This window comes from Stegodyphus dumicola, chromosome 5 (assembly GCF_044657685.1).
Source record: "Stegodyphus dumicola isolate Sdum_Otavi_A_Nest chromosome 5, ASM4465768v1".
NCBI lineage: Eukaryota > Metazoa > Arthropoda > Arachnida > Araneae > Eresidae > Stegodyphus > Stegodyphus dumicola.
This window is the reverse complement of record NC_140772.1, coordinates 189,015,128-189,042,760: the sequence shown is the minus strand read 5'-3', so window position 1 is coordinate 189,042,760 and position 27,633 is coordinate 189,015,128. Positions and strand designations below refer to the sequence as shown.

At 31.7% G+C, this 27,633-nt stretch overlaps 1 protein-coding gene across 3 annotated transcripts in view; it reads right to left on the bottom strand.

The window, feature by feature from the left end:
* Positions 1-27,633, bottom strand: part of LOC118206101 (uncharacterized) — a 279,989-nt gene that overhangs the window by 120,803 nt on the left and 131,553 nt on the right. For all 3 annotated transcript variants that reach the window (XM_085817487.1, XM_085817486.1, XM_085817488.1), the window contains 3 exons: positions 18,974-19,111; positions 1,318-1,493; positions 985-1,221 (listed from right to left, as the gene is read on the bottom strand). In XM_085817487.1, the coding sequence (XP_085673613.1) occupies positions 985-1,221; positions 1,318-1,493; positions 18,974-19,111 (551 nt within the window). The remainder of the gene's footprint in view (positions 1-984; positions 1,222-1,317; positions 1,494-18,973; positions 19,112-27,633) is intronic.

Below are 27,633 nucleotides of genomic sequence, written 5' to 3'. Positions count from 1 at the left end.
TGGGGGGGGCTTACAGTAATGAAATCAAGAAATGTATTCTAAAATCAATGTCTTAAATTTGCAAAAATATTGCAAAATCTCAAAAAAAGGGGGAGGGGAATGTTTTAAAGCAAGCAATATTATGGTAAATGCAATATTTTATAACAGTAATTACACAAATGGAATTTATATAAATATTCCTAGTACTTAAGTAAGTTAGTGGAAGTTGCCAATTTTTCAGAATGTGCCGATTTATGGCAACCATGCTCAAAACAACTCTTCAGTCAAGCAATGTCACTATTTTTGTATGCATTCCTATTTGTTGCATTTTAAAAGTTAAAACAGTTTTATAAACAAATCATGATTTTTTTTCTTCTTTAAACTTAGTTTTAAAATATGAGCTTGAGGAATTTGCCACTAACAAAAGAAATTGTGGTAAAATTTCTGCTGGAATATGGAATTTTGATGAAAAGGGAACCAACAGAAATTGCATTTCCTAGATTGCCGCTGCTGGCTGAGGATTGACTTTCTGATGTTTTTTTAAACGAAGTAGATTGCTATGTACTTCGGGTGAAGAACAGAGCCAAAACAAAAAAGCTACATAAAGTTTTGGAAAAGAAGGGAAGTGTTTTATTTTTTTAATGGATCCCATAATCCTAATTTAATAAATCAAATTTGTATTTTAAATAGCTACAGTGTACTTTCTTTTCATATGTTGATAATATTTTTATGTGTAGATATTTACTGACTTATGATAAATATCGATAATTTGGGAATCTTTCTAAAAAATGCTGTGAAAACCACCAGATTGCACCTGATATGTAACTTTTACCATATCATCTGTAAAAAATCACCAAATTGTGCCAAGATGGTTGCCTTAACAAGTAAGTACCATATCCAAAATAATATGATTTTTATCATAAATATGCATCCTTTCTGATGAGATCACAAAACTTTAATATAACACTTTAAGACTTAAATTTAAGAAAAGAATACATTACATACCCTTCTTTTCTCCTGCTGCAAAAATTGTGTATGACAAATATAAGGATGAATACATAGATTTCTCATTACATTGTAGTCATTAAAAAGTGTTGAACCTTGCTTTTTTTCAAGATTTCTTTGCGATTTATTTTCTAAATACCATCGATACATTTTTATCTGGACATCACTTAATTTAACACTTATAACAAATTCATGTTTGGGAGGCAGAAATTTTGTCAAAGCTGAATAGTCACACCTCTGAAACACACAAAAAAATTTTTTTAAAGTTTCAAACTGATTAAAAACTGAAAGAATATCATTGCAGAATTACAGCAGCTATGAAAAATGACTTACCTGAACACATCCATCCAGAAGTTTATGAAGAATATGAATTCGTTTCTTCATAATTTTAACATCATAGGCTGTAGAATCATCATACTGTCCATTTATTATAGGATTAACAAATCGATTTCTGAATTCTTTTGCTGTACCCAAAAGATAAGGCTTTACGAAGCTCAACATGCAATGATCTTTAAGTAAACAAACAAATCAAATGGCGCATTATAGTAAAACAGAATAATGAAAAAATATATAAATTTTTATCAATCATACTGGCGATAATTTTGTATTATGCATTTATACATAGCAACTGCTTTATATTTGCAGGCAATATGCTCTAAAACTTACCACAGATATGTAAACTGCTGATAACAATAAATATATAAAAGAGGATATTTACCTAACAAACAAAAATGCAGTCAAATTTCATTGACAAATTATGAGCTGTAAGATATTGCCAACAAAAAAGTTACAATAAAGTACACGGTAAATTGTACAATAAAATACAGGGTGTTTATAAAGTCCCGGACCCATTTTGATGTTTAACAACTCATAAAATAATGAAGATATAAACAAACTTATGGCATTTATTGATGGAATAACTTATTTATTTTCCTTTTCAGGCTTGAATATCTTTACTTTTGTAAATATCGTCTGTGCATGTTATTAATTTTAGATAATTTCATTTTCCAGTCTAAATATCTGTACTTTTCTAAAGATCGTTTGCTTATTAATTGCATTTTTGTCTCTTTTGTTTTTTGCAACTATTGCAATGTTATGTTTACTTTTGATGTGTTAGTTCTAGTATACACAAAGCACAAAGGCACAAAGGGATTCCCCAAAGGTTATTGTGTGGTGTGGACTAATGTACGACCGAGTCATTGGGCCTTTCTTTTTTACAGAAAAGACGGTCTCATCAGTAATATAAAGACATGTTGGAAAAATTCATATTTCCCCAACTAGAAGAGCTTCAGCCACATGTCTTTTTGCAACAAGATGGTGCACCACCTCATTGGGGTACCATCGTTCGTAGTTCTTTGAATGACTATTTTACAGGAAGATGGATTGAGCGAAGAAGTCCAATTCCTTTGCCACCCAGATCACCTGATATAACGCCGCTGGACTTTTTCCTTTGGGGATTTGTAAAGGACAACGTTTACAGGAGGAGAATGCCGAACATTGATGACCTAAAAGCCAGAATTACAACCACAACAGCCTCTGTGGACACTGACATGCTTGCCGGTACTTGGCGTGAAATTGAATATCGACTTGATATTTTCCATGCGTTGAAGGGGGCACACATCAAAGTTCATTGACAAGGGTCATGAAACTTTTTAAGTCTATCTAACCATTTATGTTATTAATTTTAATCTATCTTTATTATTTTATGAATTATTAAACATCAAAATGGGTCCGGGACTTTATAAACACCCTGTACATTGTGCACTTCATTAAATTTTAAGCTATTAAATAAAATAATAAAAAATATACTCTATGCTGCATTACACTCATATGTATAAAAGTAGGTAATCTGACATTTTAACTTTATTTGCAAAAGATAAATAACTGCCCTACAAGTTTATAGCGAACAATAATTTATCACCATGGGATTTATTGAATGGGTTCAGTCATCTTTCCAAGTGAGGGAAAATGTGAGACATTTTCTTTCTTCCTATCGCATGACTTCATGGTGTAACTGGAAACACAAATTTAAAAATTAACTGGTACATGCAGATATAAGAAAGCTAAAAATGAGACGAAATACTCTAGGTTGACATGATGGAATTCTGCTGAAACACAAATAAAAATACAGGAGCTTCTGAAGACAACCCATCTGTTTTGTCAGCTGGAGCTGGAATAGATGGCCTCATCACATTGTCTTTTATTGATTTCCGCAGAATTGCTACCTGGATATTTGGAAGACTGATAGGAATTTTTCTGATATTTGGGACTTTTCTACATACAATATCATCAGTTTATAACTTGTAAGATGACATGTACAAATTATAAAATTAAAAATATGAAATCATGATGCATGAAATAATGAAGTATATATGATATAAAGGGTAATAAAATTTACAAAAAGAAAAGCTTAATATTTATTTGTTTACTTTATTAAACATTTCTTTCAATGCAAGTTGTTTCCTTTTTTGTGCTAATAGATTCTCTTTAAATCTACAGACACATAATTTCTTGTTCAGTTACAAAGTAACATTGTTCAAGACTTTTGGCTGCTGTGTCGAGAATTCCGACGAACTTGTTAAATGAAATGTTTTTGTTTTCAATAACCTCTCTATCACTTTCTTCACCATTAGTAGCAGAATTTTCTGGGTCCAGAACCATATCACAGATTTTACTATCCGTTAATTGATCGATGATTGGAGAACTGTAATTACGATGAAAAACTCCTATTACATCACCTCATTTATTACCGCTTCTCCACATTTCTTTACAAAATCCATCCATTGGAAAATTACAAGGTTCATTTGCAATATCCGAAAACCTTCAGATTCATGACTATCATCTTCATCATTCTCAAACATGAAATCTGGTAGCTGGACATAAGTCTTCCATGATCTTGTGGTGCTCAGCAGATTTTATGCTAAAATGTTTCGAAAATTCTTGAATAGTCTTGCATGAAAGTGCAAGTTGGCAAAAAAAGGTGAACAACGCGCGGACACAAAACAAAAACTAAATGCGCACACGCGACCAAAAAAAAAAAAAAAAAAAAAAAACTTTTTAATAAAATATCAACCTTTTAATATAAAAATTATTGTTTTGTATTAGCTGAGAAATGCTTGGCGCCAGAGCGGAATCTTGGCTAATGGCACATGCACCATCAGAATTGGCGCTGAAACATATTCTGTGAGAAACTTGATTTTTGTGTTACATTGGAAGTTGCGATTCATATGTTACTCTGTGAGGTGAAACCTAGCGCCAGAGAGTCGCTATGAAAAATTAATGTATTGAAAATTAGAGCGTGTTATTTCTGTGTAATGTGTGTGGTGTTATTTTATTATGATACATAGCTATCGATGGGAAACAGAATAAGTCAATTCAAGTTTTTTTGGTCTGTCGAGCCGGAGCAGCTAATGAAGTTTATGAGACTGTGAATTTACTTTCGGTTTTGTGAAACGAAGAATTACATAGGATACTTTCAGATTGAAGTTCTGTAGAAACAAAAGGGTAAGTACCCTTCCCCTTTCTGAAGCTCATTGTACCTTTTTGAAGCTCTTTATTTGTTTATTGACTTTTGCTAATTAAAATGTCACTAAAGTAGATATTAGCGAAAAAACTTACATTAAAAACACATTTAACAAAGTTAAAACAAAAGGTTGTGGACGAAAATGTCCAAGGAAGTGACTTGGAAGTACTGAAGAATAAGTTTAAAGTGTTTGAGACAGAGATAAATTATAATTTCGATTCTTTGTTCAGGTTATGTACGGAAGAAAGTATTGATGCTTATGTAAAAGAGAAAGAAGAGATTAACGATATTCTCTTAGATGAAGACGTCGAATTAAATCGTAAATTAGCTAAACTTTCCAAAGAAATTAAATCGGAGTCTTCGGTTTGCACGAATACTGAGAACAATGTTAAATTACCCAAAATAACTTTGCCAACGTTTTCGGGTAACTTACATGAGTGGCTTTTATTTAAAGATATCTTTTTAGCCAGTGTTGATTCAAATCTTGATTTAGCAGATGCAGTCAAATTACAGTACTTAAAATCTGCGCTAAGAGGAGATGCTTATCGTATTGTGCAGTCAATATCCATAGTTGACTCTAATTATAAATTAGCCTTTTCATTACTAGAAGAAAGGTTCTCTAATCACAGTGAACAAGTGTATGCTCATCTGAGACGATTTATGAATATGCATCCTATGCAAAATGAGTCTGCGTCAGCAATATTAAACTTAATTGACATTACAAATAAATGCGTCAGATCATTAGAAGTTTTAAATCAGAGTGTTAATGGTTTTTCTTCCAATGTATTTGCATACATTTTAGGGCAAAAATTAGATCCTAACACGAAAATATGGTGGGAAAGAAAATTAGAGAAAGAGAATTTGCCTAATTTAACAGATCTTATAGAATTTCTTAAAGAACATGCAAGAACTCTCAACGCTTCAAATAGTGTGACTAACACAAAAAAAAAAAAGTTACACATAGAGTTACCGCTGTCATTTCTAATGCAAATGAAAAACATATGCAGGATTCGTGTAGGTTATGTAATTTGAGAAATTACAAGCTTTTTAATTGTCCTAAATTTCAGAAATTAAGTGTAAAAGAAAGGGTAGAATTTGTGAAAAAAAAAAGAATTTATGTTTTTGTTGTTTTAATTTGCACGGTGTGAGAAATTGCCGTTCTAATTACTTGTGCAAGAAGTGTAAGAAAAAACATAGTTTTCTCTTGTGTTATCAAAACGAAAATAATTCCGTTGGCACCACAGTAGAAAGAGCAGACACTTCAGATCAGGAGTTGGGTGATCAAAACAGCACTGCGTTAAATGTATATGCACCTGCATTTCAAGCTAAAACTCAAAACGAAACCTTTACAGCCGCTACAGTGGAAAAACGTGATTTTATCTACTGTCTTTGTATTCATTGAGACTAATGATGGAACTTTAATTAAGGTGAAAGCGTTCTGTGATAGTGGAAGAGTTTCTTATTTTTGTACCACTGAATTAGCAGACATACTTAATTTAAAAAGGGAAAAGACAAATATTTCGGTTTGCAGTATATCAGGTATTTTAACTGCAATAAAAAGAAAAACAGTTGGTAATTCCAAAAATAGCAGGTTTAACTCCCACAAAGTTTATCGATGTTAGCAACCTTGCGATTCCTGAGAAGGTGAATTTAGCGGATCTGGAATTTTATATACCAGAGAAAGTAAACCTGTTGCTTGCCGCGGAAATTTTTTATGATATGTTACGAGCTGGTAAAATCTATGTTCCTAACACAGGCTTGATATTACAAAATAGTGTGTTTGGATATATAGTTAGTGGAAATATAAATGATTCACAAAGAAATAATTTATCGTATTGTGGGTTAATAAATGATAATTCAGAGAGTGAAGAGTGAATTGAAAATGTTTTTTGAAATAGAATCATTAGGAATTAAAGATGATCCTTATTGTCATGAGGAAGACAAAGCATTCGAAATATTTAATAAGACAGTTTGTTTTAAAGCTGGTCGCTACGAGGTTACTTTACCTTGGAAAAGGGACTGGAGTGAATTAGCTGATAATTACCGAGTAGCGGAAAATAGATAAAAAACTCTTGCAAAGCGAATGAATTATGACAAAACACTGTTTTCTACATATAGTGAAATATTAGATGATTATCTCAAGCAAGGTATTATTGAGAAAGTGTCAGATGGAAATATACCTATCGGTAAACCAGTAATTTACCTACCACACCAACCGGTATTTAGGGAAACCAGTGCTTCAACGAAGACTAGAATAGTGTTTGATGGCAGCTCACATGAGTTCGGGCAGCTATTGCTGTACGATTGCCTATGGACAGGGACAAATTTAAATCCTAATATGTTCCATCTGCTAATGAATTTCCGATTAAAAAAGTTGCAATTTCAGCGGATGTAGAAAAAGCACTTTTGCAGATTGTTTTGGCAGAAAAGGATCAAGGCGCAGTGCGATTCCTGTTTGTGGAAAACACACAATTAAATGATCTAAAACTAGCGACATATAGCTTCAAGCACGTAAATTTTGGGATTAAGCCAAGTTTGTTTTTGTTGGCTGCGACAATTAAAGAACACATTAGAAAATATCGAGATGAGCAGTCAGATGTATTTGAAATATTGAATTCTTGTGTTTATGTTGATGACTTTATTACTGGACAGGACAGTATAGATGAGGCTCTAAGCTTATCGCATAAAGCTAAACAAATTATGAGTGCAGCAAATATGAACTTGCGTAAATGGGTATCCAATGATCCTGAGCTGATGAGAAAATGGGAAAAAAAAAAGAGTTCGAGATCCATCCACATAAAATCAATGACTCAAACGAGACACTTAAGATCTTGGGATACTAATGAAGACAGTCTGAGTGTAGATACAGACAGTTTGATGGAATTCCTTAAGAATAAGCGTAATACGAAACGGTTCATCTTGAAAACTGCCGGGAAGATTTTTGATCCCTTTGGGTTAATAACTCCATTTACTGTTAGACTTAAATTCTTGCTACAAGAACTTTGGGTTTGAAAATTGACATGGGATGATGAACTACCTACAGATATCTGTCAAGAGTGGGAAAAGTGGTGCTGTGAGTGTCATCATCTAAGTAAAATTGCAGTTCCAAGATTCATTTTGAATCCCGAAGCCGATTCCATAGAGATCCATTGCTTTTCAGGTGCCAGTCAGAAGGCATATGGTACTGTTGTCTATGCAAAACTGGGTAAGCAAGAAGAAATTTCTGTGAGTTTCGTTGCATCAAAATGTCGTGTTGCACCTGTGAAAAGAATTACGATACCTCGTCTTGAATTACTTGGTGCATTACTAGCAGCGCGTTTAGGTTCTAGAGTGAAAAAATTGCTCCATCAAAAGAAATCCTCGAGAATATTTTATTGGACTGATGGCCAAAATAGTGCTATGCTGGATTAAAGGTACCAGTACCAAATGGAAATTTTTCATCGCCAACAGAGTTAACGAGATTAGGAAGTTAACACAGCCGACAGAATGGTTCCATTGTTCAACAAAAGAGAACCCAGCAGATGTTATGATGCGTGGTGTTCAAATTGACTTTCTTGTGAACTGTTCCAAATGGTGGTCATGCTGTAACTTTCTAACATGCTCAGAGATTCCTCATCAGGACTTATCAATTGAGGTAGTTGAAGAAGTGTGTCCAAATGAACTTAAAAAGGACAATGAACTGCATAACGATTCTAACTTAGTTTTAATTGCATGTAATGAACCAAACCTCTTTAATGATATTCTTAATTTGTCTTCTAATTATACTAAACTTATTCATATTGTAAGTTTCATTTTCAGGTTTATCCATAATCTTAAGAACCCTCAGGTAAGGAGGTACAGAGTACTTACTTTAGAAGAGATAAAGGATGCTGAGGTGTATATTTTATTAGAGGCCCAAAAAAGTGAGTTTCAAGAAGAAATAAATCAATTGAAAAGAGGTAAGTGTGTAAACCTCAAAAGTAAATTAGCATCACTGAATGTGTTTCTTGACAACATGGGGCTAATTAGAGTGGGTGGATGATTGTCCTATTCGGACCTACCCGGTAATAGTAAACACCCTATAGTTTTACCTAGTAAACATCATTTAACTACTATTATTTTAGAGCATTTTCATTTAGGATCAAAATCACTTTTATATCAGGTAAGACAAAGATTCTGGCCACTCAATGACAGAAATAATTGTAGAAAGATCATCTGCAGATGTGTGACACGTTTTAAGAACAAACCTATCACAGTTCAACAAATAATGGCCAAATTGCCCAAAGAGCGTGTCACACCATCATACCCATTTAACATAACTGGTGTTGGTTTCTGCGGCCCATTTGCAATAAAGTTTAAGAATCAACGTAAGGGAGTTTTGAACAAAATTTATGTCGCAGTATTTATGTATGTATGAGTACAAAAGCCATACACTTAGACTTTGTGACAGACCAAACTAGCCAATCTTTTATTTCGAGCTTAAAACGTTTTTTTCTCTAGAAGGGGAAAATGTACTGCAATAAATGAGTGATAATTCTAAAACCTTTATTGGTACTAGTGTAGAACTCAAAAAATTGCAAAAATTTTTTGAGTGTCCAGATGAGAATTTAGCGAGTTTTTATACCACTGAAGGTATAGAGTGGAAATTTATTCCTCCAAAGTCGCCAAATTTCGGCAGAATTTGGGAGGCTGGGGTTAAATCATTTAAGAGTCATTTGAAGAGAGTTATTGGTAATCAGTGTTTAACTTTAGAAGAATTTTTAACTATTTTAACTGAAATTGAAGTAGTATTGAACTCAAGACCTCTTACTCCAATTTCAGCTGATTACAATAATTTTGAAACTTTGACCCCAGGTCACTTTTTGGTTGGTAGACCTATCACAACTCTAGCTGAGCCAGATTTATCGAACATAAATGAAAACAGACTTTCTAAATGGCAAAGAATCACTAGGTATACACAAAAAATTTGGAAATTATGGAAATGTGATTACCTTAATAATTTACAAGAACGTCACAAATGGAAATTTTTAAAGGATGACGTTCAGTTGGGAACTCTTGTATTAATAAAAGATGAAAATTTGCCTTCAACCAAATAGTTACTGGGGAAAATAGCTGAGGTTTTCCATGGTAGGGATAACAAAATAAGAGTAGTAACTGTAAGATTGCCTAATCAGCATTTGCTGAAATGAAATGTTCAAGATATATGTATACTTCCTGTAGAATGATGGTTTATTTCTATTATAAACTGGTATTTGTTGTAATAATTTGAATGTATATTTTTCAATATTGTGATTTGTTATTGTGAAGTAATTTATTGTAGTGCCTTTATATTTACATTTATTAAAATAATAGTTTTGAAATTATTAATTTCAACGCCGGGAGTGTTTTGTATTAGAAATGCTTGGCGCCAGAGCGGAATCTTGGCTAATGGTGCATGCGCCACCAGAATTGGCACTGAAACATATTCTGTGAGAAACTTGATTTTTGTGGTACATTCAAAGTTGCGATTCATATGTTACTCTGTGAGGTGAAACCTAGCGCCAGAGAGTCGCTATGGGAAATAAATGTATTGAAAATTAGAGCATGTTATTTCTGTGTAATGTGTGTGGTGTTATTTTATAATGATATATAGCTATCGACGGGAAACAGAATAAGTCAATTCAAGTATTAAAAATATACATAAAATCACCAAGAGACTGTAATGAATTAACCTTCTTTAAGATGCTCTTTATCTAACTTAATTTAACAGTTGATACATGAATACTGTACACAACATTACAACACACTAATATAAATTTAAACAAATTAAATTTTTCAACAGAACACACATTTCACATTACAAACAGTTTACATTTATTAATTCACAATACCACTTAACTCTATTTTACTTCAAGCAAACTTACCTCTCTTGATTGGCTTAACTCCCTAAGTAATTTATCGTTAAAATTAAAACTTGAATTACATACCTTTAGGATTTTTAATTTAATTTTTTTAATATAAATGTTTGCAAAAAATTTTTAATATAACAAAGATAGCAGCTTGGCACTCAACGTTACCTACATAAGCGCCATCTATATAATTAATTTGAAGAACACACTTACTTCTCTTGAAAAACACTTTTGCAGACCCCAATGCTCATTTAGTAGGTAAGTTAGAATTAAAACTTACTATTTACTTGCTTTTAGGTATTTTTAAAATTTTTTATGTAGTATTTAAGTATTTTCTAGATATGAAATTATATTTTTAAGTATATATTTGTTTTCTAAAAATTGTGAATTAGTTCTTTATGTTTCTTATTGGTTTATATGGATTATGTCTAGTTCTTTTTTAGTTTCTTTTTATTGATATGCATATTCCTGTTGGGGAGTTTTCTGTAGATAAGGGTTTCTAAAATACATTAGTTTCTAGATTTTTTTTATAAAAATTCATTTTTTTTTTAAAGTTTAATTTAATACTTGACTTTACTTGCTTGTTTCTCAAAAGACTTCATTATATTTTCCTTTTAAAACTTTAATTCTTAAATGCTAATTTCTAAGGATACCACTTTATTGGTATTTCTTTTTGGACATTCTTAACTTTTTACTTTTGGTTTTGACTTTTACCCTTGCCTGCATGAATGACGAAACACGAATTGAATGATTGGAGAGTTAGGTTTGGAGGCAACTTCCCTTGATAAGTCTGTCTCCTGCCTGCTCAACAGTCCTTCACTTATGCATTTTTTAAAAAATTGTTTGGATTAATTTTAATTTGCTAAATTAGTGAATTTATTTTCATGGATTGGTTTTGCACTTGATTTGCTTATGCTTCTGAATTTAAATGATATTGTAGATTAGTTCGAGAATTAAATCTTTTATATGTTTACTCATTTTTTTTTTTTTTTTGCTTTAAATTTGCTTTCCAGGCAATGGCAGGTTTTATATACATATATATATATATATATATATAGCCTGTTTGGAAGTCGAATTTGGCTAATTTACCATTTTCCGCTTACTTTTTAACTTTTTCAGTTTTTTAATTTTATTTATGTTTTACATGTCTAATGATTTGCTTTTCATGTGTATTAATTTTTGATAACGTTTTAAACCTTTTGGAGCAGCAGCTCTTGGTAACTTTTAGGCGAGCTTTCTATAATTTTTATATTTTACTTATTTTGCAGCATATTGCGCAAAATGTTTTCTAGACCAAATTTGGTTTTTCATAAATTGTTATTACTGCTTTGCTTGATAAATTATATACATATATATATATATATATATATAACTGTTACTATAACTTTCAATTATCTTCACTTTTAGTTCAATAAGCAGTACTTTATAGAACACCAGAAAAAGTAGTCATGTGAGATAATATAGTTACAAAATAACATAACATATAGTTAAAGGAGGAATTTAAAAGTTTACTATTTTGTCTGTCTCACTCGATCCTGATTAAAAAGTTTTAGGGAAAAAGCTTTTCTTTTTTGCTACTTTTGCAGCCAACTTTTCTAATTTCCGTTTGCGAGCTAGTCTCAATTTTCTTTTCAGCAGCTTTTATACAATCCATCGATACTTTTTTATTTTCTTCTTTATTTTCTGCAATGTTTAATTGCTTTTTTTTTTTTTTTTTTTTAGATTCTCGCTCCTCCTTTTTTATCTCTAGCTCTTCTTTGTACAGTTTATGAGCATTCCTTAAATTTTTACATATACCGTATTTATGCGAGTCTAATGCGCATCCCCATTTTAAAACTTTAAATAATAAAAAAATTGTTTGTCGGCGAATGTAATGCGCATCAATGATATGAGGAATTTATTGAATCTTATTTTATACAACAGTGGATTTGTATATAAACTATCAATTAATGGTATGATAATTTTATTTAAATTTAGATACCATATTTTATACAACAATGGATTTATACATAAAGTAGTAGAACATAGAATTAACCTATTAGTGGGCAATTGTTATGTGAAACAATCACTGTTAATTACCACTACCGTATATACGGTACCTATCGTAAAATATGAACATGAAATAAATCGTAACATTTCTATCTAGCTAACAGTTTCTACAATTAGTGATTAATAGTAAACGTCTTTATTCACTGTTTTCATTACTGGAATCCTCGCAGCTCTTTTCGTCAGACGCAGATTCATTTCTTCTTTCCTCATCATCATCATCGTCATCCTCGGCGTTCTAGAGCTCGTCATCTTCACTGCCATTCAATGAATTTGAAATGCAGCATTTCTTGAAAGATTTCACAATCTTTAGTGCTTCGATGCTTTTCCAGGCAACAGAAATTCAGTGCAACAATGTGCGGTGCAGCACGCTTAATTTTTCCTGTCGGGGTCAATTCGCGGTCATCGGCGAACTTTGCACTCGAATCTAATGCGCCATTGAATCTAATGCGCACCCCAATTTTGAATACTACATTTGGCCAAAAACGATGCGCATTAGATTCGCGTAAATACGGTAGTTTTGTGGTTATCCGTATGTCCGACAGATGGCGCCAGAACCGATTGCTGAAATTATTGAAGTCAACTCTCGTTTGACGGTTGCTTGCTCTTCTTTGATTCCATATTCTAGTTCCGTCTTCCCACATAAGCCCCACCTACTTCGCCTTGATGTAAAACAACGTATTTCGCAATCTCTGGCATGATGTAAAGTTTTTTTACAAAGAAAAGAGGGAGAGAGCGTGTTTTCCATTTATCCCTCCCTCTACATTTGCCGGTCGGGATTTCTCAACGGTTCTACATCGATCTCAGAAACAGCCCGGGTGACGCTCAAAAAAGCGGAATTCTGTGAAAACGCAGAAAACTTTCATGCCTGCATTATTCGAGAAATTTAACACGGATTTTAAAAAGGCTACTTTATATTTGTATTTCAGAGTGCACACTATTCCAATATCCATAGGTTGAATAACAGATGTACAATTGGGAGGAAAAACTGATACAGATACCTTATCTTTCCCTAAAACTTTTAAGTGAAGTATGAGCCAAACAGTTGTCTAGAATTAGGACAATTTTGCATTATCAGATAAACCAATGGAATTCAAATGTTGCCGAGCCTCATGTATGAAATGATTTTCAAACCAATTATTCATTAATGCTTGTATCATCTACACTCTTTTATTTGCACAATAAATAACAGGGAAAATCTTTAATCCTTTAAATGCTCAAAGTTGTGTATTTTTCCCAATTACAAAAAGTTTATGCTTGTGCATTCGTGCAACGTTTACTCATGCTAAAATTGTTAGTCTTGCTTTGAAATCTTTGACACCAGTTGGAGCCTTTTCTGCAGAGGTTGCCAAGGTATTTTGCGGTTCATATTGCCAGAAAAGACCAGTTTCATCAACATTGTAAATTTGTTCTGGAGATAATTTTTCAGTGTTAATGAGTTCAATGAATTAATCTACAAATATTTCAGCAGCTTCAGTATCAGCTGAAGATTTTCACCTGAAATTTTTAGTTGCCTTACCATACCAATTTTTAAATTTTGTTGCACTCAGTTTTTAAATTCATTTGTTCATGAAATATTTTGGCTTGGGCCATTAGCTTTCTGACCCATCATTTAAATCATCACTTTGTCATGATTGTCACTTTTAGCATAATGTTTTTGTTATTAATTGACAGTGGTGTGTCAGAATCCAGAAAAAAGGCAAAAAATTTCTTCTTCTGTTTTCTTAGTTGTATACAGTTGACTTTCCATAGCATAATTTTGAGACAGATATACGTTTATCCATTTGTTGCAGCAATTGCACTTTTTGTTTTAGTGGACATTGAAACATGTTTTCGCTTTGTAGATCCTGTTGCAGCTCTAGAATTAGAAACTCTTTTCAACATACTGAAAAATTCAAACTTTGGTTTTCATAAAATTGCTGCAATAATAACAGCCTACAAAAATTAATAAGCTGGATCAAATCAGAAAAATTAAGGAACAGTGCAATTTGCTATGTTAACTGAAATCAGCTTTGTTAACTGAAATAACTTTGGAATCAGTAAAGTATAATTTTAGTCTAGCTTAAAAGAACCTATTATACACTACTGGCTATGCATTGTGGTGACGAAAGAAAAGTTGTTCTGCAAAATTTTGTCATGCTTCTATATTGCACTGAGACTATTAAGTCTATTTTATTAGTTATTTATTACACTTACGTCTAGATCTTCGCGTGTTTAAAGCTTATCTGGGTTCTGAATAAATAAATTAAGGCTTATCGAGGGCTGGGCGCTAGATATCTTATTGTCTAATGCAGTCCGTGTGGATCTTAAATTCTGCTACAAAGCGGCCTCTCTAAGTTTTAAATTTTTGTTCATAAAATTAAGTTCTAAATTCCACAAATTTTGGGTCCCAGTGTTTTCTCTAAATTCTAAAAATTTTTTCAGCCCTTAATTTTGTTCCTCAATGCTTCCGGAAGTTCTGCCGCCCAGTGCAGGCATACGAACTGTGGCGCGAGTTTTAGGTTTATGTAAATAAGTTATTCTTAATTCAAATTGCATTAAATGTAATCTTTTGGCATATGAGTATCATTAACAAAATCTATTTTCAGCATAGAGAAAGAAATTTTTGCTAAATTTTTCCTTGTCAACATTTCTTAGTGCATTTAACTTAAGTCAAGCATAATGTCAATATAAAAGGTTACCATACTGTTTCTTATTCAATTACTAATATAAAAAATTTTTTTTTAGATATCGCTGCATTGAGTCATTAATAAGCAAATAATTATTCAAAGCAGTTGCAAATAATTGTTAAAAAAATGCAGCAATGATGATGAAGCCATGCAGCCACACTATATACTAGTAATTATATAGTAATGATGTATTTCATCTATCCAAAGGATGTTGAAAATCTATTGTGGAATCATCAGCAACATTTTCCCTATGCCTTTATAAATTTCTACAATTTATCAGTTAAAGTTGATTCAAATTAGAAGACTAAAACTGTAGCATACTATGGAAGATTTGCAACACTGATAAATTAGGTGGGTGTATGGTTTTTGCTCTTTATCGTGAATATTGCTAATATGCCGACTATCCACCCGTGCCACCATACAGTTTGTACATGGTTTGGATTATAATGGTTTGCTAAATGACCTCCATGGGCCCATGTTTTCTTGAAATAGATGGATTTTTTTTTTTTTTTTTTTACTATCACAGTCATTGAACCTCTGTATATTTTCATCTGCTTCTGCATACAAAACTGTTATAAAGCTGAATTAGCTGATTTTCTGCTAAAGTAGAATAATTTTACCAAAAAATGTAGTATCAACTAAATCCAAAATAACTCATCATTAGAGTCTGTGACTATAAATCAACAAAATTTTGAGGTTTTACGGATGGACAGATTACTTTACTGTAAATCATTTGCATACTTACATTTCAAATGCTACAGTACCATCTACTGATGAATTTTTTTTTAAAAGGAGACATTGCTGCTGAAAAATGTGAACTCATGGGGCAGGTATATGCTTTTAAAACAACTATTCATTTTTTCAAAATTCAAAACAAATCTATGAATTTTTGATGCAACCTAATCTCTGATCATTTCTAAAAAATCTGATGTGTACACCACGACTTTCTTGTATGGAATATTAAATTATACACATTTTTTCTTGCATTTCCTTTAAACTTATTGGATTGAATTAAATCTACTTCGTCGACAGCGCATAAATCACAACAGAATAAATGCTCTCTTTACAATCATTAGACACTGAAAATAATCGATAAATATCACGAAAACTATGTTAATGGTTATTTTTAATCTCTTTTATGAATAATAGATGGCAGTACAACAGAAGCAAATTATTAACGCTGAGATATATTCTATTTTTAAAGACACTGATTTTTCAAAGAAATGTTTCAGATTTTTTTTAAAATATAAAGAATATCAATGAAAAAAAAAACTTTATATAATTTTGTTGTTCGTATGCTAATCTGCCTATTCTGTATCTTTGAAATATTGCGTATTTCAAGCCAGACAGAAGTGAAGCCTTCTGAGTGAAGCCTTCTGTGTATGGTGTTCTTCTGTTCACAGAAGTGAAGCCTTCTGTGTATGGTGTGTTCAGACTGAACACACTGTACTGCTAGTGCCTTTCACGTGGGAGTGAGTCACAGAAACTGATCTCGTGTTTCAAACACGGGGAAGGCTAAGAGCGCAGATTTATTTATATTTGTTTTTATTCTGTTTTGGGTTTTGAAGACCCTGGTGCTTTGTTTTCACTTAGCTATTTGATTTTCAGCGAGAGCAGACCCTTTTTTCCTCTTGCTTTCATCGTGCGTGCATAGTTTGCTTAGTTTCGATTTCTGTAGATTTTTATTTGTATATATATTTAATAATTATTTTTTCTAGTAAATAATTAATTGTAAATATTATAGTATTTTAATTATTTTTCTTATAAATTTTTAAATTGTGTAAATGATTCGAAGAGGTCTCAGCATCGCTGAAGCAATGAGAGTTTCCTTTCCCCCCGGTTTTTTTGGGGGGGTGTAGAGTAGCAGGCCTTCCCGTGGAGCAATCTGGGTTATGCTAAATCTGCTACAGAGATCAGATTCTACTGTTTTTAAATCATAGACAAAGTATTTTACTGTAATACGTGCTTCACAGCAATGCACACCCATCGCAGCTCAGTGTCTTCGCTTCAGACACAACCACAAAATGGAAGCGGTTTGTGCAATTTTTATAAAATTAAACCTGCATACTCTCCTAGGCCTAAATATACTGCCTACAAATTTTTTTGGTAAAATTCCAACTTTAAAGAGTAACGTGCGCAAAAGTGTTAACAGCATTACATTTCATTCATTTTATAACTAATCCTAATAGTCTCTGGTATACTGGTACACAATAACATTAGGAGTTTAACCAGTTCGTTTTGCATATGCCTTAGACCAATTACATATATAAATAAATCAAGGTATGAATGCACCCACGCGAAGGCAAAGATAGTGCGGCCGTGGAAAGGGGAGTCAAGGCTTCGTGATAACAATTAAGTTGTATGAGGTCATTTTATAACTCAGAATGCACAGCATTTATATCATCTGAAGAATTATCCAATCGTTGCTACATGTTCTATTCAAATACTTATAATAAATCTAAAACAATGTATGAAAGAAGTAAAAAAAAAAGTTTTTCACAGACAATTCCCAGTATTTCTCATTCAATTAATTCAGTTCTCACTTCGCGACAAGGCAAAAATACATAAAAACCCAAAATATCTATATTCAAATTTACGAAGTAAATCTTAAGCACTTATTTCCTTGAATAAATTTCAGAATTGATTAATCATGATTTAATTCACAATAATAAAAAAAGGCATTATCTTTGTTGTTGTGAAGCTTAGCTTCTCTAGATTGGCAACAAATCTACTATTTTGCCAAGTTTCAAATGTAAACAAATATGGCTACAATGGTAATTAAAGATTAGGCTAAGCTGCACTTAAAAAAACTTTTAAATTGTTGATAATTCCACAGTTATTACTTGCTGGTTAACTAAAGGCATAAAATCCTTAACCAGAAGATAAGAGCAACACAACTCAAATCATTTTCAAAGCAAAAACTGCACAATTTACAAACATATGAGAATAAAGAAACTTAGCCCACTCAGCCGGGTAACAGAGTGGATACATATATACAATACAAAGTCTGTAATCCGGCCGGATGTCCATTATCCGGAATGATCTATAATCTGGACCTCAAAGCCACAAACTGACGCATGCAAGTTTAATGTTACACATGTGTGTTTAATGTTTACACATGCGCATTTAGCACAAAAAATGAAGCAACTTAAACAACTTACATTGAAAGAAATGTTTAATAAGTAAACAAATAAATATTAAGTTTTTTTTTTTTTTTTTTTTTTTTTGTAAATTTGGATACCCTTTAGATTAAAATTGCTCTTTTTTTCATAAATTACGGTTTTATGTTTTTAATTGTATAATTTCTGCACGCCGTATTACCAGATTTAAATTGATGATCTATAAAGCAGAAAAACCCTTAATCCGGAATCGCCGAAGTCCCGACGAGTCCGAATTACAGACTTTGTACTGTATGGCTCATTTTTGAGTTATGCGAGATACATACATATGTCCGTACATACGGACACCGTGAAAAATCTCTTCAGAATTCATTTAAAATCAATTTTATAATTATTTTGGGGAGGATGAGTCCTTTATTCCGTCCTTACATACTGATGTCATGGAAAAACATCGTTAAATTGCATTCGATAACGGTCAAAATGGATATTTTCATTGAAATATGATACCCCAAGTTTTTCGTCATTACAATACTTCCTTTTTACTTCATACACGGAACTAAAAAAGGGCTTTATTTTTTTTACTTTCAAACTTGATTATATCCTTTTTCCATATTGACAGCTGAATTCTTTATGTATGTACAAAATTCAAAACACATAAAGATGTCCTTCCAGAGACATATATAAAAATAAGTTAGACATACATATATATACAGTTATACTACAGTTTATGCATGAATTTATACAGAAAATATTTTCAGAACTTACATTCTTGCAAATTATTTTGCAAAGGAGTGCCAGTTAAAACTATTCTGCGTTTTGTGTTAAACTGGGAAGTAGCTTTTGATATTGCAGACTGTATATTTTTCAAAACATGTCCTTCATCACAAATTACAATATCAGGCCCTGGAAAATTACATATAATTTTAATAACACTTATTTTAAAAGAAATAATTCAAAATAAAATACTTGGTAAAACTGACATTAAATTGTCATTACAACCATTTTTTTTTTCTTTTCTTTACTTCCTTAACTCAAAGTTTCCAGTTCAGATTTTGGGGAGAAGATGCATTATAAATCTCTACCCTAATTCAGTAAAATATTCAAATGCACACTGCCTTACATTTTAAAATATATTATTAAAAGCAATTTTATAAAAAATGAGACAATGTGGTATGGTTCTTACACCTTATCAAAATAAAATTCTTAGAAGTACTGAAAGAAACTAATGTGCTTACCTTCAAATTTAGTAAGCAAATATATTTTAAGATATTATCCTTTAAAAAATTTAATAATTGGAAAAATACATATCAAATAGTTTATTTGAACTCAATAAAGATTACATCTAACATTTCCTACCAAACCATCTAGTAAAATCTAAAGATTTTACTAACGCTTGTATTTATTACATTACGCTCTATTTCCTTTCTAATTTTTTTCCCTTTTCTGTAGTTCTCTAGGTGACATGCAAAAGATTTCAAATGATGCATATTTTTGCTATGAATCATGGTAATTAAAGAGCGATATTGATTACAAGAATATGCTAAAAGAAACGCGTCACTAAATAAAAATTATTCATAATATTCATGTCTTATAACTGAAAAAAAAAAAAAAATGTAAATCTTAGCTCATTAAATATAAGCATGATCTTAACCTTTTACATGCCAATGTTCGTTTTTTGGAAGATCAAGTTTAATATTTTTTTTAAAAATAAACTATCATATCTGTCAGTTAGAAAAAAAAATACTGTTTATTATAGAAGGTATAATTGATTTCTTGACATAAAATTTATTTTTTAAATATCAATATTTCAGTGCAGAAAAACTTTTAAAAATAAGTTTTTTTACGATTTTTACAGTACTTACAGTAGGGAAAAAAATTCTATAAAATTCCCCATTGTATGGAAAGTTGGTTAATTTTTTTATTAGGGTAATTAATAAAAATGCTGAGACTACATTTTTATTGATTTTTTTCTGATAAAAATGTTTTTTGGATAAAATTGTTTTGTTTGATAAAGTTGTTTTTTTGATAAAATTCTGTGTAGTTTTTAAATTTAATACTTGGTGTTCTCTTTATGCATTTTTCCATTACATTTAAAAGCCAGATGAAGGCAGGCCGTGTAGTGGCTAGTGGATAATAAAACAAATTCAAAATTCAGGTTTCCAAGTGCTCATATTCCATTGGAGGACTACCTTATTCAAAATTTGATGGCTTTGGGCACTACTTTTTTTTTATTGCGAGAAATATTCATCCAGAATCTTTATTTGGTGGCAACAATTTGAAAAGTGAATCAAAGCAGAAAGTCAAACGACACAAAATGCCGTTTTGAGATAAATAGCCCTTTCAATGAAAAGCCCTTTTGGACTATTAAAAAAAAAAAAAAAAAAAAAAAAAAAAAAAAAAAAAAAAAAATCTGAAAGGCTACAGATTTTAAATTTGTCTAAAGAGGCGTTTTTTTTAACATTGTGTTACCTTTATTTATTATCATGCTCTTTGCACTTAAACCATAAAATTCATTTCAACAGCAATGCTGTAAAATAATTTTAAAATAAGCATATCTTTAGAATTTCCCACAGTTGAGTTTGTTAATAAAAAAATTCATTAAAGTTTTACAAAACATGAAGTTGATAATAAAACAAATTCCAAATTTCAAATTCGGGCTTTCAGATGCCCATATTCGCAGTAGGATTATATCATTCAAAATTGGATGTCTTTAGGTACTGTTGTTTTACCACAATGCGAGAAACATACATACATTTATGCAGATTCTTCATTATTTAATTTCTTCAAATATAATACAGAGCGATAATATTTGGTGGTAATGATTTGGAAAGTGATACAGCCTTTTAAAGTTTTCAATGCAAAATGAAAACAATAGTCTTTCAGGGACATAGCCCCTTTGGACTAAAAAAAAAAAAAAAAAAAAAATTAGTATTTCTATACTGAATAATTATTTTTTGCTTTTTGCTTGAATTAACTCCTTTGTTTTCATTACGATTGAAAAATGTTGCTTTTTAGTAGGCAGATCTACTTTACAGCCTGCTCCAAGAAGTTGCTGTCAAGCAGTAGAAGCATGCACAAGGTAGAAGTGCTAACTGTCAAACTCACAATTCAAGCAAATTTTCTCAGTTTTTCAAAAAAAGTTTTAAGGAATAAAATTCACAGGAAGAAAATGATTTTTTAAATAGCATCTAATTACTATTTGCAAGTGCAGTTACTAATTCTTAAATGCTAGAGATACAAATGTATTAACATGTTAAAAAAAGTTCCTTTTCATATAAAAACACTTTATAAGTAGGCTTCATATAATTGTTAACACCAATGGCTAATTTTGCTTTCTCTAAAAAAGAAGAATCATAATTTTGTTGAAATGAATTTGCTACATAGGGCTGGTTTTGCAGAAAAAAGTTTATATGTCATCACTAATGTGCAATCTTAGTTTTGTTTTAGTAACTATACTCAAAATCACATAGTTTTTTTTTTTTTTTCTTTTCTCTTCCCCCCCCCATCCCTAAGAGCCAGCCATTACCAAGACAGTCAATATTCATTCAGTTTACTGTATTTTAAAATTCCACCAGCACCTTCCAAGTTTTTTTAATTACACTCTGGTGGATATCACTCTTTGCTTTTTTTATAACTTTATTATAATTGCAGTTTATCACTTGATTTATCAGTATCAACATCTTTCAAAACTAAATAAAGAAACCTCAAAATATATTCAAAAAGTATTTTACATTTAAAAAAAGATGCATTTGCTAGACCAGACACATGCAATTTTAACATGTGAAATCACTATACTGTTGAATGGAAATTCATGTAGTATGTAGTCACAAATTTGGCAGAAGGAACTTTTTATATGTGAAGTAGCAACTGATTACTGAAAAAGTTACATGTAGAATTTAATGAAACTTACCCACAATATACAACACATAGTAAGGTATCAAACAACATAAAAAGAAATTACCAGACAAATATGGTAGTATAGAAATTAGCACATGTATAAAATGAACAAATTGAAGGTGTCAATTTGCTATAGGAAAAGTACCTTTAATATGATCGCATCTAGAAGCAATACAGCACATACAGCGATACATATTATGCGGGTATCATTTTTCATTTTTTTAAAATTTTTCAGCTGTTATATCTTCTTGTAATATTATACTAGTTCAGTTGCAGCATGATACGATTTACACATGCAGTGTCATATTTACTAATTTTTTTTTATAAAATAATAATATCGAATTTAAATCAAGTTCAAAAGCTTTTTACCCATATTTTACATAAGTATGTTCAGCCGGGTTGCATCATCAAAGAGCATAAAAACATAAATTTTATTTTTAAAATTTCGGTTTGTCTTTAGACTTACATAACTATATTCAAGCACCCATCTCTACAGATGCACATAAAAAAGTACGCAAAATTAATTTAAAAAACAAAAATTAACAATTGGCAGCTACCTGGCAAAAAATGTCTTAGAGGGGCGCTGGTATAAAATATATACCGGCTCTCAAAATTTAGGATTTCGCTCTAGATTTTTTTTTTTTAAGTCTCAATTTTGTGTCCTTAGGGTCCATAAGTTATTGTTCATGCAAAATTTTAACAATTTAAATTATTTTATATACCACCCCTCAAAGGATTAAAGTACCATAAAAAAGGGACCAATGACTCTGCAAGTTCTTCCAACTTTTTTTCCTTTGTTGAAATTCCACCCCCCCTTGCACACAGGTCTGATGTATAGAGCAAACCAGAAAAAACACATTTATCTTGAATTTTTAGCAAACTGATTTCATGAGATGTGTATTAAACATCTGTTAAAACATAATTTTTATCCTTCTTCTTAACCACCACCATAACTACATAAACAGTTTTATAAAAATTCTACAATAAAATAATTCCATGCCATGTCTGATGAGTCAAATTTTTTCACACATTTTCTTACTCGACAGTTTGAATAGTTTTTTCCCCCCTGAAATTTTGAATTTTACACATTAGAATTATGAAAAAATATACAAAAAAGCATTACGTTTTAACAACGCCCAATATATGATGATGCATTAAAATAAAATGATACTTTAGGTAAATCTTCTGAGAAAATGTGCCAGCAGTCATATCATAGCCATTTAACTTTTGCTAGTCATATCAAAGCCATCTAATTTTGGAAAGTAATTAAAAACTCTTAAAATGCTAATTTTTGCCCTCATTTTTCTGAGTGGCAACAGTGATGATATCAGAAACAATGGCAACAGCCATATATCAGCAACAATGGCATGCAGCCATTGTTGCTGATATAATTAGACAGAATTCTGGATTTGGGGCAATTTCATAAAAAACATAAAAAAACTCATTCGAATTTTGAAGGAAAAAAAAAAGTCACTTCAAAGCGCACTGGCTCTTGTCTGGATGCACCTATGTAACAAATTTCATAGCCCTGGGTCTACTAGCTTACATGCAGCATGAAAGAAAGACACACACAGACAGACTTTTCCTTTTATTATATGTAGAGATAAAGCTTTTTCTCATCTGAAAGTTATTGCATTACTTAATTTGATAACTACTACCATATTCACTCACATGTTTCTCCCTTTTATGTATTTCCCCTCAATTTTTTTCCAGCATATCATTCAGAAAACTGATTTATGATAACAATGCAAAATATACAAATAGGAAAGAACTTTGTGTAAAAATAAGAATACAATTAAAATTTATAAGTCCTCTGAAATACATTATTACAATATTAGTCTATCTTTATGTATGCTTTTTAATGTGCTATGTTTATCATTTACGTTGTCACATCAGATAAAGTATTTACCCTGTGTCCCACTCTCCTACTTTTACATGGTAAAATCAGGCATGAAAGTGCAAGTTGGCAAAAAAAGCTGAACAAACACAAAATTACACAAAAACTAAATGCGCACGTGCGACCTCAAAAAAAAAAAAAAAAAAATTTTTTTATAAAATAACAACTTTTTAATATAAGAAGTATAAAATATATACATATAATTAAACTAAAATCAGGGTTGCCACTCAAACAGGAGAATGAAATTCCCTGACTTTTCCAGGTTTTCCAGGTGTGTTTCAAGAAAATTCCAGTCTATCTGCGTAATGTACATTGGCTGTGCTAAGAGGTAAATTAATTATGGTATTACTTGTATTGTGTAGCAAATTCACTTAATTATTCAATAAATCCCAGAGGACATTTATTCTTAATTATTCTTGGTATACTTTGTTTGATAATTTTGTTTAGTTTTCCACTTAATAAAATTTAAGATATATACATTGGATAACAAATGTATGTTTTATTTAATTATTACTCATGATCATCACCAGTTCAACACGAGGCTAATCCGGTCCTTATAAATCACAACGCAATGCTAAATAGTTAGGTTAGATTTTAGGTAAATTTAATTTGCGTGAGGTATGTTCTTAAAAGGCACCTTAACACTTGAAAACACAAGTATAATTATAATAGTTGTTGTTTTCTCCACTGAAGATTGAGATTAGAATCTTCCCAATCTGGAACAAAATAAGGCTTTTTTTTTTTTTTTTTTTTTTTTTTTTTTTCAGACATTCTGCAGCTAAACGGAAGAAAGAAATCTATTTTAATAAATTGAGGTATTTTATATTTATTTCGCAGCATACATAAGGAAAAAATATGTGCATTAAATTTCGTGATGGTATGTCATCAGACTGCTATAATTAATTTCAGGATTATGCCGGAGAAAATTTCCTGAAATTTGGAAATATTATTTACTAATAATAAATAAATTTAGAGGGAAGAAGCAACATTAAATTATATGAATAACATAAAAATAATTACTTAAAAATTGAATTAGAATAATCAACGATATTTTAGCGAATATAGTTATACAGTCAAAAGTCGTTAATCCGGACTCGTCGGGACTTCGGCGATTCCGGATTATAGATCATCAGTTTAAATCTGGTAAGATGGCATGCAGAAATTACAAAATTAAAAATATGAAACCGTAATTTATGAAATAAAGAACAATTATGATCTAAAGGGTATCAAAATTTACAAAAAGAAAAAGCTTAATATTTATTTGTTTACTTTATTAAACATTTCTTTCAATGCAAGTTGCTTCGTTTCATGTGATAATACTTTCTCTTTAATTCTATTAAACAGACATAATTTCTTGTTTAATTACAAAGTTCCGCTGTTCAAGTCCTGTAATTGCTGTGTTGAGAATACCGACTAATTTGTCAATCGAAATGTTTTCGTTTTCAATAACCTCTGGGTCACTTTCTTCACTATCGGAAGCGAATTATAATGACGAGGAACTTGATTTAAATCATATCAAAGACGGAGTACATCGAAATGAAATACTACACTTAGTACGAAATTATAAACCAAATAAAATAAAAACATCTGCCCTGAAGATAAGGATAGTGCTGACATATCAACTTCCAATCCGCGGCGTGAAATTGATAAACAGATTTCGGATTTCAAAACATACTTTCGCTTTGTAGATACAAATTACATATTAGTAAATATATATCGGAAATTCTATTTGACATAATCTTTCTAATCTATCATAATCTAATAATGACGTTTCTGACCCCCCCCCCTCTGCCGCAGAGCAGCGTGAAATTGATAAACAGATTTCGGATTTCAAAACATACTTTCGCTTTGTAGTAAATATATATCGGAAATTCTATTTGACATAATCGAAAGTTCAAGCTTACTTTTATAAAATTGCTCTAACAGTCTGCAAAAAATAATAAGCCGGATCCATTTCAAAGATTAAGGAACAACGCAATCTGCAACATTAACTGAATTAGATAACTTTAGCTTAGCGTATAACTCCGTTACACATTAAACGCGCATGCGCACAAACATATTCGCAGCCGTAAGGGTCTTACGCGCTCTCGTAAAAGCCTGTGCGCATGCGTGAACACGACGCTTGCGCAGAAAGTTTGTAGCTTTGAGGTCCGGATTATGGGTGTCCGAATTAACGACTTTTGACTGTATTACATGGCTAGCCTAGATGACGACTGATTACTATTTTTTATTTTACTGCAAAATGGCAAGGTATTTATTTAAAAAAAAAAAAAAAAAAAAAAAAAAAAAAAGGTTTAAAAAGATTTTGCGGTAAAATTCTAGTATACGGTAAGGCTTTGGCACGATTTTGAAAATTCTCGCCAAGACCAAAATGACCCGTTTACTGCGCATCATGATGTCGCCAAATCTCATTATTATTCTAACCAAAGAACGTCTATGTAAAGAAGAAAAGGTTCCATACAAGTAAAATGCTATTACGCCGTTAGAATGCGGAGGAAAAATTTGCCAAGGGATTTGGCGACGGAACCTGACGGCCAGAATTTCCCTCTCCGCGATGTGTACAGGAAATTGAGAAACACGTGTTAAGAAGAAACGCTCTTTGACAAAAAGAAAACTACGAAAATCCGTTTTTAAAATTATTGCGAAAATTAAAAACGGATTTTCGTAGTTTTTTTTTCCCCTGAAAATAACTAATCCATGAATTAATTTACTTGCGCCAAAAAATATTTTCTTTTCCTTTAGAGTTTAACCACTTGCGCTAAGACTAAACTTCAAGGTTGCGGTGCCGTGCGCTACAATATAACAAGCGTTAAAGTGTCTCATTTACGCCGCTCCGCATCTGCGAGTGCAATCCAGAGCTGTAACTCGAGAAATAAACAATCTCGTTGTTAGGCGACGTGTGCACCACGTTATTTTCATTTTTGCGATAAATGCTTATCGACGTGGTGTTCACGTCGCTCACGGTTTGAGACAAAAGCATCTCGACGTGCGTGGCACGTCTTTTTAGCGCAAGTCGTTAAAGAAATTTTAAACGATATTCATTTTATGAACTCTTGATAACGTGACCTTCGAACTTCGACATCGGTTTCGAGCTTTGGCAACAGATATATCAGACATGCACAGCTGTTTCCCTCTATGATGGAACGGAGCCACGTCTGTTGCAGAGAGGTTTTCCTTCTTTACAATACATATTCTTTGATTCTAACCTCCATGGTACCGTATACTAGGATTAAACCCATTTTGTTTTATACGAGAACAGGTACTTTTAGTTCATGCACTGCACATGCGATTCTCGAGAATACTGGAAACCAAAAGTTGCGGGAAAGTTGCTTTGCCTTTCTAAAAGACAATCAAATTGGAGCTGCGAAAATTGGCTCTATGCCAGCTACCCGAATGACACTCACGTGATACATAATTCGCCAAAAAAGTTATCTCTTCCGACGTCGGCGCAAAAATCGCTTTTTTTGGCGGAATCGTTGTATGAACTTCCCTGACTTTTCCAGATTTTGACAAAAATACTTAAATTCCCTGACTTTTCCCTGAATATTTTGGTCAATTTTCGAATTCCCTGACTTTTCCCGGTTCTCCAGGTAGCGTGGCAACCCTGTAAAATAATACTTGTACTTACTAT